This window comes from Telmatherina bonti (assembly GCF_933228915.1).
Source record: "Telmatherina bonti genome assembly, chromosome: 2".
In the NCBI taxonomy this organism is placed as follows: Eukaryota; Metazoa; Chordata; class Actinopteri; order Atheriniformes; family Telmatherinidae; genus Telmatherina; species Telmatherina bonti.
This window is the reverse complement of record NC_136620.1, coordinates 41,132,780-41,145,889: the sequence shown is the minus strand read 5'-3', so window position 1 is coordinate 41,145,889 and position 13,110 is coordinate 41,132,780. Positions and strand designations below refer to the sequence as shown.

At 52.5% G+C, this 13,110-nt stretch overlaps 1 protein-coding gene across 1 annotated transcript; it reads left to right on the top strand.

The window, feature by feature from the left end:
* Positions 1 to 5,512: 5,512 nt before the first annotated feature.
* Positions 5,513 to 12,163, top strand: zpd (zona pellucida glycoprotein d; the record flags this gene model as incomplete). Its single annotated transcript, XM_079258370.1, has 7 exons — positions 5,513 to 5,686; positions 5,764 to 5,921; positions 6,037 to 6,151; positions 11,396 to 11,523; positions 11,597 to 11,780; positions 11,862 to 11,967; positions 12,042 to 12,163. The coding sequence occupies 7 exons, from the start codon at positions 5,513 to 5,515 to the stop codon at positions 12,161 to 12,163; spliced, it is 987 nt and encodes a 328-aa protein (XP_079114496.1).
* Between the last annotated feature and the right edge of the window lie 947 nt (positions 12,164 to 13,110).

Below are 13,110 nucleotides of genomic sequence, written 5' to 3'. Positions count from 1 at the left end.
CCCCCCCATCATATGTTCCACAGTTTGTCCTCCAGTCTGGCCCGAGAGAACACAGATGGAGCCTCATTCTGTCTTGGCTTCATGTGGAGCTGAACTGAATAGAGAAGATTCTCCGACATGTTTTCCATCATCCTGGCATGATGAAGCTGCTCGCATCATCTCCAGTTTTCCTCTCAGAAAGATGTCATGTTGGGGACAGCCAGGTACAGGAGATGTTACACTTCTCCCACAGCAGTAAACACTAACCTCCCAGCTGACCCACCTCCCAGCTGACTCACCTCCCATCTGACCCACCTCCTGTCTGACCCACCTCCCATCTGACCCACCTCCCATCTGACCCTCCTCCCATCTGACCCACCTCCCATCTGACCCACCTTCCAGCTGACTCACCTCCCATCTGACCCTCCTCCCATCTGACCCACCTCCTTTCTGACCCACCTCCCAGCTGACCCTCCTCCTTTCTGACCCACCTCCCAGCTGACCCTCCTCCTTTCTGACCCACCTCCCATCTGACCCACCTCCCAGCTGACCCTCCTCCTTTCTGACCCACCTTCCAGCTGACTCACCTCCCATCTGACCCTCCTCCCATCTGACCCACCTCCCAGCTGACCCTCCTCCTTTCTGACCCACCTCCCAGCTGACCCTCCTCCTTTCTGACCCACCTCCCATCTGACCCACCTCCCAGCTGACCCTCCTCCTTTCTGACCCACCTCCCATCTGACCCACCTCCCAGCTGACCCTCCTCCCATCTGACTCACCTCCCATCTGACCCTCCTCCTTTCTGACCCACCTCCCAGCTGACCCTCCTCCTTTCTGACCCACCTCCCATCTGACCCACCTCCCAGCTGACCCTCCTCCCATCTGACCCTCCTCCCATCTGACTCACCTCCCATCTGACCCTCCTCCCATCTGACCCACCTCCCATCTGACCCACCTCCCATCTGACCCTCCTCCCAGATGACTCCTCCTCCCATCTGACCCACCTCCCATCTGACCCACCTTCCAGCTGACTCACCTCCCATCTGACCCTCCTCCTTTCTGACCCTCCTCCCATCTGACCCACCTCCTTTCTGACCCACCTCCCAGCTGACCCTCCTCCTTTCTGACCCACCTCCCATCTGACCCACCTCCCAGCTGACCCTCCTCCCATCTGACTCACCTCCCATCTGACCCTCCTCCTTTCTGACCCACCTCCCAGCTGACCCTCCTCCTTTCTGACCCACCTCCCATCTGACCCACCTCCCAGCTGACCCTCCTCCCATCTGACTCACCTCCCATCTGACCCTCCTCCTTTCTGACCCACCTCCCATCTGACCCTTCTCCATTCTGACCCACCTCCCGTCTGACCCACCTCCCATCTGACCCTCCTCCCAGATGACTCCTCCTCCCAGCTGATCTCAGGTGCGCGTGACGCAGCTGGTGTTGTGAATCAGGCCGATGACAGACCCCTCCTATAATCCGGCTATTTCACAACACCAGGGTGGCACCGCACCGCAGACGACGAGACGCCGCCATGAAGCCGGTGACGTCAGGAGAAGCCGCTGACGTCAGAAGAAGCTGCATTCTGCTCTGATTTCATGTTTTTCTGTTTGTCTCTGATCTCAGAGCTGCACTGACTCGTGGACGTTTTGTAAACCACTTCCTGAAATAAAGTTTTCTTTGTATCTTCCAAGTTTGTTTACAATCTGGGGGGGCAATAAAAGCAGCAGAGGACGGTGATGTCGTCTAGGAACCAGACCAGATCAGAGTCCAGATCAGACCAGAATCCAGACCAGAATCAGCATTGGGCTGTTTTGCTGCAAACATGTGAAACGAACTAAAAATTTTAATTAGGTTCAAAACATTTTCCATGAAATCTTCCCGATAACTTTGATCTGATTTAAATCATTTTCTTTTTATTTATGATAGTATCTGATTATTTTTAACCACATCTGAACGTTTTTAGTGTTCCATGTCCGGAATCACCAGGACATGGAGGTGGTCCTGAGGTGTCCTGCAGGGTTTCCCTGCTGCAACACACTTGACTGAGACAGACTCTGCACATGTGTGCTGAACACACATGGATTTGAATCAGGTGTGTTGCAGCAGGGAAAACCTGCTCAGGACCGGGACTGGGTCCAGTTCTTATCATGAAATCTAAATGTGGAAAACGGAGTTTTATTGATAACAGCGACACCTGCTGGAAGGTTCCGAGTCAGTGCAGCAAAAGCAGATTTGACTTTTTATTTCTTTATGATGCAAAAAGTACAAAACTTCTCCGTTTCTAACCCGTTTCTTTACAATGAATAAAATAATATAATATAAATTTGTTTTGATCAGAAGATAAAGAAGTATAACTAATAAAAATGAAAATATAAAAGAAACGAATTGTACAAAACAATGTGGTTTTATACATAATTAATAAAAATCCATTACAACAGGCTGGATTATTCTGCACATATTTCACTCCTTTTATTTATGTATTTTTCTATTTATTTAATATATTTTCCTCTCTGTTTTTTCACTCTGCTGGTTTATGGTGGTTTTTCTAATCCTCCATTCAGACCTGCTTCTTCCGAACCGGTCGGTAAATCCAGAAGAGGATTTTAGCATCTGCGGCATCATTTGGCCCAGATTGGACCCGTCATGAGGCGATCTGCTCTCAGCTGTAAACACAAACAAACAAACAAACAAAACACCATTTCCCCAGTTTCGTCTCATCAGCAGCAGCGAATCAGAAAGCAACTTCCCTCCCATGAAAGCAGGCCAGGTGTGCTGATTGGAGAGCTGCAGGTGTAGAAAACCACGCGGACAGGAGACACGTCCCGTTTGACCAAAATATTAGTTAAAATCTACTTCTATTAATTATTTTTACGGAAATGAGCTTAACCGACTTGAAGGTGGGTGTGTGGGCTTACAGCTGTGTTCTTGTACTTAATCATGAATACAGAAAAAATAATTAAAACTTCTCTTTAAATCAGCTGGTCCTCCTGCTTTTCCTCGGCTTCACGTGCCACTGCGTCAAAGGTAAAGAAATGCCATGTTTCTGCTGTTTTGGCTTCTTCAGGCCTTCTTCCACCGTTTCTCTGCAGGGGTCTGCAGAGTGGAGCATTGCACTGATCCCACCAGGTGTGTCCTGTCTGAAGACCAGAGAAGCTGCAAGTGTACCAGCGGGTTTTATTCAGAGAAATGCGACAAAAGTAAGATTTCTGTGTTTCTTCTGACTCTACGTGATGCGGTGGTTTCTGTCTGCAGGTCAGGAGGAGCTGAATCTCTGTTAACATTTCCAGTAAAACATCTTTTAAATGTTACAGCAGTTAAAAACTGATTTCCACTACGATCAAAACCAGCAGAAAAACTTCTGTAAGACATCGAGGACAAAACATTCAGACTCGTCCAGTAACGTTCAAACATGAGCAAAGAGGTGAAGCTGTGGGAAAACATCTGCAGGACGTGTGGACTCTCAGGAAGCTTCTCAGGACAGGAACGTCTCACGATGTCCTTCTACAGGGGGACGTCTCACGATGTCCTTCTACAGGGGGACGTCTCACGATGTCCTCCTACAGGGGGACGTCTCACGATGTCCTCCTACAGGGGGACGTCTCACGATGTCCTCCTACAGGGGGACGTCTCACGATGTCCTCCTACAGGGGGACGTCTCACGATGTCCTCCTACAGGGGGACGTCTCACGATGTCCTCCTACAGGGGGACGTCTCTGTCCTGCAGCAGGGGGACGTCTCTGTCCTGCAGCAGGAAGGGACGTCTCTGTCCTGCAGCAGGAAGGGACGTCTCTGTCCTGCAGCAGGAAGGGACGTCTCCGTCCTTCAGCAGGGGGACGTCTCCGTCCTTCAGCAGGGGGACGTCTCTGTCCTGCAGCAGGAAGGGACGTCTCTGTCCTGCAGCAGGAAGGGACGTCTCTGTCCTGCAGCAGGAAGGGACGTCTCTGTCCTGCAGCAGGAAGGGACGTCTCTGTCCTGCAGCAGGAAGGGACGTCTCTGTCCTGCAGCAGGAAGGGACGTCTCTGTCCTTCAGCAGGAAGGGACGTCTCGACGTCTCCGTCCTGCAGCAGGAAGGGATGTCTGTCCTGCAGCAGGAAGGGACGTCTGTCCTGCAGCAGGAAGGGACGTCTCCGTCCTTCAGCAGGGGGACGTCTCTGTCCTTCAGCAGGAAGGGACGTCTCGACGTCTCCGTCCTGCAGCAGGAAGGGATGTCTGTCCTGCAGCAGGAAGGGACGTCTCCGTCCTTCAGCAGGGGGACGTCTCTGTCCTGCAGCAGGGGGACGTCTCTGTCCTGCAGCAGGGGGACGTCTCTGTCCTTCAGCAGGGGGACGTCTCCGTCCTTCAGCAGGGGGACGTCTCCGTCCTTCAGCAGGGGGACGTCTCCGTCCTGCAGCAGGAAGGGATGTCTGTCCTGCAGCAGGGGGACGTCTCTGTCCTGCAGCAGGAAGGGACGTCTCTGTCCTGCAGCAGGGGGACGTCTCTGTCCTTCAGCAGGGGGACGTCTCTGTCCTTCAGCAGGAAGGGACGTCTCGACGTCTCCGTCCTGCAGCAGGGGGACGTCTCCGTCCTTCAGCAGGGGGACGTCTCTGTCCTTCAGCAGGGGGACGTCTCTGTCCTTCAGCAGGAAGGGACGTCTCTGTCCTTCAGCAGGAAGGGACGTCTCTGTCCTTCAGCAGGAAGGGACGTCTGTCCTGCAGCAGGAAGGGACGTCTGTCCTGCAGCAGGAAGGGACGTCTCTGTCCTGCAGCAGGGGGACGTCTCTGTCCTGCAGCAGGGGGACGTCTCTGTCCTGCAGCAGGGGGACGTCTCTGTCCTGCAGCAGGGGGACGTCTCTGTCCTGCAGCAGGGGGACGTCTCCGTCCTTCAGCAGGAAGGGACGTCTCGACGTCTCCGTCCTGCAGCAGGGGGACGTCTCCGTCCTGCAGCAGGAAGGGACGTCTCCATCCTTCAGCAGGGGGACGTCTCTGTCCTTCAGCAGGAAGGGACGTCTCGACGTCTCCGTCCTGCAGCAGGAAGGGACGTCTGTCCTGCAGCAGGAAGGGACGTCTGTCCTGCAGCAGGAAGGGACGTCTGTCCTGCAGCAGGAAGGGACGTCTCCGTCCTTCAGCAGGAAGGGACGTCTCCGTCCTTCAGCAGGAAGGGACGTCTCCGTCCTTCAGCAGGGGGACGTCTCTGTCCTTCAGCAGGAAGGGACGTCTCGACGTCTCCGTCCTGCAGCAGGAAGGGACGTCTGTCCTGCAGCAGGAAGGGACATCTCCGTCCTTCAGCAAGGGGACGTCTCCGTCCTTCAGCAGGAAGGGACGTCTCCGTCCTGCAGCAGGAAGGGACGTCTCCGTCCTGCAGCAGGAAGGGACGTCTCTGTCCTTCAGTGAAACGGTGCCGGAGGCTCATGGAGGATGAAGTTTAGAAACTTGCTTCATGCTTTCTGACAGCCCTCATGTCTTCAGTCTGTTATGGAGACCCTGACCTCGGTGTTGTCCTCTCCCTCCTCCCTACAGGTGCACACATTAAAGTCATGTGTGGCAGTGACTACATGGCCATCAGAGCAACAGAAGACTTTTTCCGCTATCACAAAGTGCCTCTGGAGTCCCTCCATTTACCCAACAAACTGTGTCGTGCTGAGCGAGAGATCATCAACGACGTGCCCTACTACATGTTCAGGGTTTCTAAAGAGAGATACCTGACCTGCGGGGGCAAATCCATCAAGGTACACCTGGAGTATTCATGCACTTTATGTGCACGTGTCCTCATAAAAAGGCTGTCATTTAGTTTGTTCTTCTACAGAAAAATTCCACCCATTTCTTTTATTCGCTGAGTGTAAATTCAGAGGCTGAAGTTACTGGAAACATCATCAGGGACTCGCTTGTAAAGATGGACTTCACGTGCATCTATCCATACGTGAGAACGGTCAGCTTGCCGTTCCCAGTTTTCCCTGTTTCCAGGTGAGAGAAATCCCCTTTCTACACATTAATCCCAAATAAAAAGCACTTGTTAAAGAAGCCTTTCTGCACGGTAAAGCTGTGAAACACCAATCAGCAGCGTCTTCTGTCTCCACAGCGAGATGGTGATGCATGTGGATGAAATGGAAGCGACGATACAGATGATGCTGTACCTGGATCAGAATTTCACCAAGGCTTACACCACCACTCCAACCATCGAGCTCAGAGACAAGGTAGGTGCAGCAGGGCAGAACAACTTAACCCGGTGGGACTGACGGCATGCTTCCTCAGTCCTCTTTGGTCCAGCATCACTAGTTTAGGCCCCAGACTGAAACCCCGTCGTTCAGTCCTGCTCCAGAAATCAAGCCTATCTCGTCTGGAGACGGAGATCCATCCGTTTATCTCCTCCTCCCTGAAAGATCAGAATCCTATCCAGACTTTCCTCTGGAAGCAGCAGCTGGAGCAGACGGCGGCACACGACTCCACATTTATCTTCCTTTAGATCACATGACTTCTCCAATGGTATTCCTGGTGTTTATCTGTTGGTTTGTTCGCAGCTTATGTAAAACCTCCTGGAGGATCTTCATGGTGTGTTTCTGACAACGGGTCCAGGTTTAACTCTGATCCAGATCAGCATCTGAATCAGGAATGTTGTGTTCCGTATATCTTCATAAAACTCCACAATAAATGGTGAGAAAATCCAGGAGAAGTTCCCAACAGGTTCCACGATCCACAATATCATAGATGTGGATCCCCGCAACGTTCCAAAAACTACCATCCGGAACAGGAACGACATCCTGGATACTACCATCCAGAACAGGAACGACGTCCTGGATACTACCATCCAGAACAGGGCCAACATGCTGGACACTACCATCCAGAACAGGAACAACATGCTGGATACTACCATCCAGAACAGGGCCAACATGCTGGATACTACCATCCAGAACAGGGCCAACATGCTGGACACTACCATCCAGAACAGGGCCAACATGCTGGACACTACCATCCAGAACAGGGCCAACATGCTGGATACTACCATCCAGAACAGGGCCAACATGCTGGATACTACCATCCAGAACAGGAACAACATGCTGGATACTACCATCCAGAACAGGAACAACATGCTGGATACTACCATCCAGAACAGGAACAACATGCTGGATACCACCATCCAGAACAGGAACGACGTCCTGGATACCACCATCCAGAACAGGAACAACATGCTGGATACCACCATCCAGAACAGGAACGACGTCCTGGATACCACCATCCAGAACAGGAACGACGTCCTGGATACCACCATCCAGAACAGGAACGACATGCTGGATACCACCATCCAGAACGGGAACGACATGCTGGATACCACCATCCAGAACAGGAACGACGTCCTGGATACTACCATCCAGAACAGGGCCAACATGCTGGATACTACCATCCAGAACAGGGCCAACATGCTGGACACTACCATCCAGAACAGGGCCAACATGCTGGACACTACCATCCAGAACAGGGCCAACATGCTGGACACTACCATCCAGAACAGGGCCAACATGCTGGATACTACCATCCAGAACAGGAACAACATGCTGGATACTACCATCCAGAACAGGAACAACATGCTGGATACCACCATCCAGAACAGGAACAACATGCTGGATACCACCATCCAGAACAGGAACGACGTCCTGGATACCACCATCCAGAACAGGAACGACGTCCTGGATACCACCATCCAGAACAGGAACGACGTCCTGGATACCACCATCCAGAACAGGAACGACATGCTGGATACCACCATCCAGAACAGGAACAACATGCTGGATACCACCATCCAGAACAGGAACGACGTCCTGGATACCACCATCCAGAACAGGAACGACGTCCTGGATACCACCATCCAGAACAGGAACAACATGCTAGATACCACCATCCAGAACAGGAACGACGTCCTGGATACCACCATCCAGAACAGGAACGACGTCCTGGATACCACCATCCAGAACAGGAACGACGTCCTGGATACCACCATCCAGAACAGGAACGACATGCTGGATACCACCATCCAGAACAGGAACGACATGCTGGATACCACCATCCAGAACAGGAACGACATGCTGGATACCACCATCCAGAACAGGAACGACATGCTGGATACCACCATCCAGAACAGGAACAACATGCTGGATACCACCATCCAGAACGGGAACGACGTCCTGGATACCACCATCCAGAACGGGAACGACGTCCTGGATACTACCATCCAGATAGCGGGAACGACGTCCTGGATACTACCATCCAGAACGGGAACGACGTCCTGGATACTACCATCCAGATAGCGGGAACGACGTCCTGGATACTACCATCCAGATAGCGGGAACGACGTCCTGGATACTACCATCCAGATAGCGGGAACGACGTCCTGGATACTACCATCCAGATAGCGGGAACGACGTCCTGGATACTACCATCCAGATAGCGGGAACGACGTCCTGGATACTACCATCCAGATAGCGGGAACGACGTCCTGGATACTACCATCCAGATAGCGGGAACGACGTCCTGGATACTACCATCCAGATAGCGGGAACGACGTCCTGGATACTACCATCCAGATAGCGGGAACGACGTCCTGGATACTACCATCCAGATAGCGGGAACGACGTCCTGGATACTACCATCCAGATAGCGGGAACGACGTCCTGGATACTACCATCCAGATAGCGGGAACGACGTCCTGGATACTACCATCCAGATAGCGGGAACGACGTCCTGGATACTACCATCCAGATAGCGGGAACGACGTCCTGGATACTACCATCCAGAACGGGAACGACGTCCTGGATACTACCATCCAGAACAGGAACAACATGCTGGATACTACCATCCAGAACAATAAACAAAAGAACAAACAAGCAACAAACACCACAATGTATCCAAGACAGTGTGGATTCATTATCAGTGGATCTGGAAACTGATAGTGGATCCATATAAGATGGATGTTGGACCAGAACATACAGGTCCGAACTCGCAGAATGTTTCTAGTTGTTTATAAACTTCGCAATGCCGGTGTCCAAGACGGAAAAGGGGGAATCTGAGGATGAAAAGTTCTTTTTGCAGCTTGTATTGACAGTATAATCAGAATATTCTTGATGTTGCTTATGTCTTCAGGTTTAGTTTAAAATGAATTTGTATTAAAAGCTGAAAGTCTGCTGGACGTCTCAGATCTGCAGGTCTGTTTCTCTAAACTTCTATTTCTGCAGCTGCTCCGAAGCTTTTTCATCGTCTGATGCAGCTTAAAAATATTCACATATATTCATCTTTCAGTATTTATTCTTTTTCAGAATATTTGTATATTTTCAGATTTGTTTTAACTTTAAATTTTTCATTAGCAGTCATAGTTTTGGTGTTTTATTTTGACTGTTTTAATATTACCACCTCCCTGAGCCGCCACCTATTGTGGTGGAGGGGTTTGTGGGTCCTGAAGATCCTAGCAGCTATGTTGTCGTGGGCTTTAGCCTCTGGTAGGGTCACCCATGGCAAACAGTTGTCTAGAGGAGGGACCAGACTAAATGCACCTGGCATCAGGACTCCCTGGGCCGCAGTTTGAGTTTTGTAGTCGTATCGTTGGACCTGCGGCCACATGCCTTGGACACTCGGGTGAAGAGGGGGGCGGAGCTTCAACTGATCACCACCTGGTGGTGAGTTGGCTCAGATGGTGGGGGAGGAAGCCGGTCAGATCTGGCAGGACCAAACATGTTGTGAGGGTCTGCTGGGAACGTCTGGCTGAGTCCCCCATCAGAGCGAGCTTCAACTCCCACCTTCAGCAGAGCTTCAACCATGTCCCGGGTGAGGCGGGGGACATTGAGTCCGAATGGGCTGTGTTCAGTGCCTCTATTGCTGAGGCGGCCGGCCGGAGCTGTGGCTGTAAGGTCGTTGGTGCCTGTCGTGGCGGTAATCCCAGGACTCGTTGGTGGACACCAGCAGTGAGGGATGCCGTCAAGCTGAAGGAGGAGTCCTATCGGGCCTTCTTGGCCTGTGGGACTCTGGAGGCAGCTGATGGGTACCGACAGGCTAAGCGGCATGCGACTTCGGCTGTCGCCAAGGCAAAAACTCGGGCATGGAAGGAGTTCGGCGAGGCCATGGAGAAAGACTTCCAGACGGCTTCGAGGCGATTCTGGTCCACCATCCGGTGGCTCAGTGCTCCGTCAACACTGTGTACAGTGGAGATGGGGAGCTGCTGACCTCACCTCGGGACGTAGTGGGTCAGTGGAAGGAATACTTCGAAGACCTCCTCAATCCTACCGATACGTCTTCTGATGAGGAAGCAGAGCTGGGGGACTCGGGTGGACTCTCCTATCTCTGGGGCTGAAGTCGCCGAGGTGGTTAAAAAGTGATTCGCGACCGAGTGTGAAGCAGCTGGGATGGAAATCAGCACCTCCAAATCTGAGACCATGGTCCTCAGCCGGAATAGGGTGGATTGCCCTCTCCGGGTCGGGAGTCAGGTCCTGCCTCAAGTGGAGGAGTTTAAATATCTCGGGGTCTTGTTCACGAGTGAGCGAAGGATGGAGCGCGAGATCGACAGACGGATCGGTGCGGCGTCTGCAGTAATGCGGACTCTGCGCCGGTCTGTCGTGGTGAAGAAGGAGCTGAGCCAGAAGGCGAAGCTCTCGATTTACCAGTCAATCTATGTTCCTACCCTCACCTATGGTCATGAGCTGTGGGTCGTGACCGAAAGAAGGAGATCTCGTATACAGGCGGCTGAAATGAGTTTCCTCCGCAGGGTGGCCGGGCTCTCCCTTAGAGATAGGGTGAGGACCTTGGTCATCCGGGAGGAGATCAGAGTAGAGCCGCTGCTCCTCCGCATCGAGAGGAACCAGTTGAGGTGGCTCGGGCATCTGGTCAGGATGCCTCCTGGACCTCCCTGGTGAGGTGTTCCAGGCATGTCCCTCTGGGAGGAGACCCCGGGGAAGACCCAGGAGCTTCCTCGGGGCCACCATGGGAGTTTGCCCAACCTGTCTACATGTGCTTTGTGGACCTGGAGAAGGCGTTGGACCGTGTCCCCCAGGGGCTCCTGTGGGGGGTACTCCGGGAGTATGGGGGGTGGGGGGGTGGTCCTCCCTACGTAGAAAATAAACCATTTAACAGCCGAGTCTCAACGTGGTTGGGAAGCAGAACAGCTAAATGCCTGTTACCAGGTGATGGGACCTGGGGGAGCGGGACGGGGTACTATGTGTAGGGAGGGTCGGTGGTGCTTGATTGGATTCCAGCAGAAGCTGCTGGAAGTTTGTTTTTGAGGGAAGGACGGAGACCTTGATGTTGATGTGTGATTCAGCAGCTGGGATGGAAATCCTGGATTTGATTCCAACCGGAAGTAAAAAATGCAAGAAATGGAGTGATAATAAAGCTGATGTAACATGAGGGAATGTTCCGGTCCACATTTCTACAACAGCTGATCTACATGTTGTTTCCTGTAGGTGTACGTGGAGGTGAGCGTGACGGAGCCTGAAGATTACTTCCTGGTTCAGGTTGACGAGTGTTGGGCCACCCAGTCTCCACAGCCAAACTTCACGGAGGGACTGGTCCACAGTCTGATTCGCAGAGGGTTAGAACGTGTTTCTGTGGAGCTTCTCTGAAAGCAGTCCTGTCCGCTACATGCTTCGCTCTGCTCCCTGCAGGTGTGTGGACGACCACACGGTTTCCTTCATCAGCGCAGACAAAGACAAGCCGGCGCGTAACGGACAAAGCCCCACCGTTCGCTACAGCTTTGACATGTTCCGCTTCACGTCTGAACCTCACGAGCTGTATCTGCACTGCACCGTGCAACTGTGCGAGCTGGACGACCACAAGTCCTGCACGCCTGTGAGCGCTGGCTTCAGTTGGAGCACATAAATCTTTATTCACTGTTCATCAGCCGTTTTCATCTATTTAACCTCTTCACAGAACTGCAACTCTGTCAGTAAGAGGGAGGCTGTGGAGGCGGGCCCCAGCCAGGGCCTCCTGTCCTACGGACCAATCAGGATTGAAATGCCAGACAAGCCTCAAACCAGTGAGCTCCACTTTGTCCTGGCTGTCGTTTCTCTGCAGGCCGTTCTGCTGAAACACTGCTGCTGCTCGTTTCAGGCATCCTGACGACGGTGGTGCTGCCTGTCGCTGGCGTCTGGATGCTGGGCTTCTTCCTCACCATCCTAGTCGCTGTGGCCAAGGCGGGCAGCAGGAGGATAGCCAGGACCGAGGAGCACTGATGGCAGCAGCGTTAATAAAAGTTCATCAGAAAATCCTGACTGTTCGGGTCTTTTCTCTGGGCTGGACCGTTGTTCACTCAGCTTCGTTGCATGTTTAGAAGTTTTGTTTCAGTTCTGTCATACATGTCTGTTCCTGCTGGACCTCCACACTGCTGTGTGGATGGAAAGTCCTGCAGGGTTTCACTGTTTCTGGCTCCAATGCACCTGATTCCTGCAAGTTTCAGATTCTTCCCTTCTGTAGGGAAACGGTACCTGAAGGAAACCTGGAGCACTGGGTCAGGAGATCCAGCCATAGCCTGTTTCAGCAGGGAATCACTGAGAACCTGCAGCACTGGTATAGATGCATAGAACTAGATCAGGGAGTCCAGTCCTGGAAATCTACATCCTTCAGCTTTTAGATGCATCTCGTCTCTCGCTCCTGAACCAGATGCGAACATCTGCTTACGAGGCCTCTGCAGAGCAGGATGACGTGCACAGGAGGGGTTGGATTCAGGTGTGTTGGAGCAGAGACAACGTTGGAGTCAGGTGTGTTGGAGCAGAGACAATAATGGATTCAGGTGTGTTGGAGCAGAGACAAATGGATTCAGGTGTCGGAGCAGACAATAATGGATTCAGGTGTGTTGGAGCAGAGACAAATGGATTTAGGCGTGTTGGAGCAGAGACAAATGGATTCAGGCGTGTTGGAGCAGAGACGTTGGATTCAGGCGTGTTGGAGCAGAGACGTTGGATTCAGGCGTGTTGGAGCAGAGACGACGTTGGATTCAGGCGTGTTGGCGCAGAGACGACGGATTCAGGCGTGTTGGAGCAGATACGATGTTGGATTCAGGCGTGTTGGAGCAGAGACGACGTTGGATTCAGGCGTGTTGGCGCAGAGACAACGTTGGATTCAGGCGTGTTGGCGCAGAGACGACGTTGGATTCAGGCGTGTTGGCGCAGAGACGACCTTG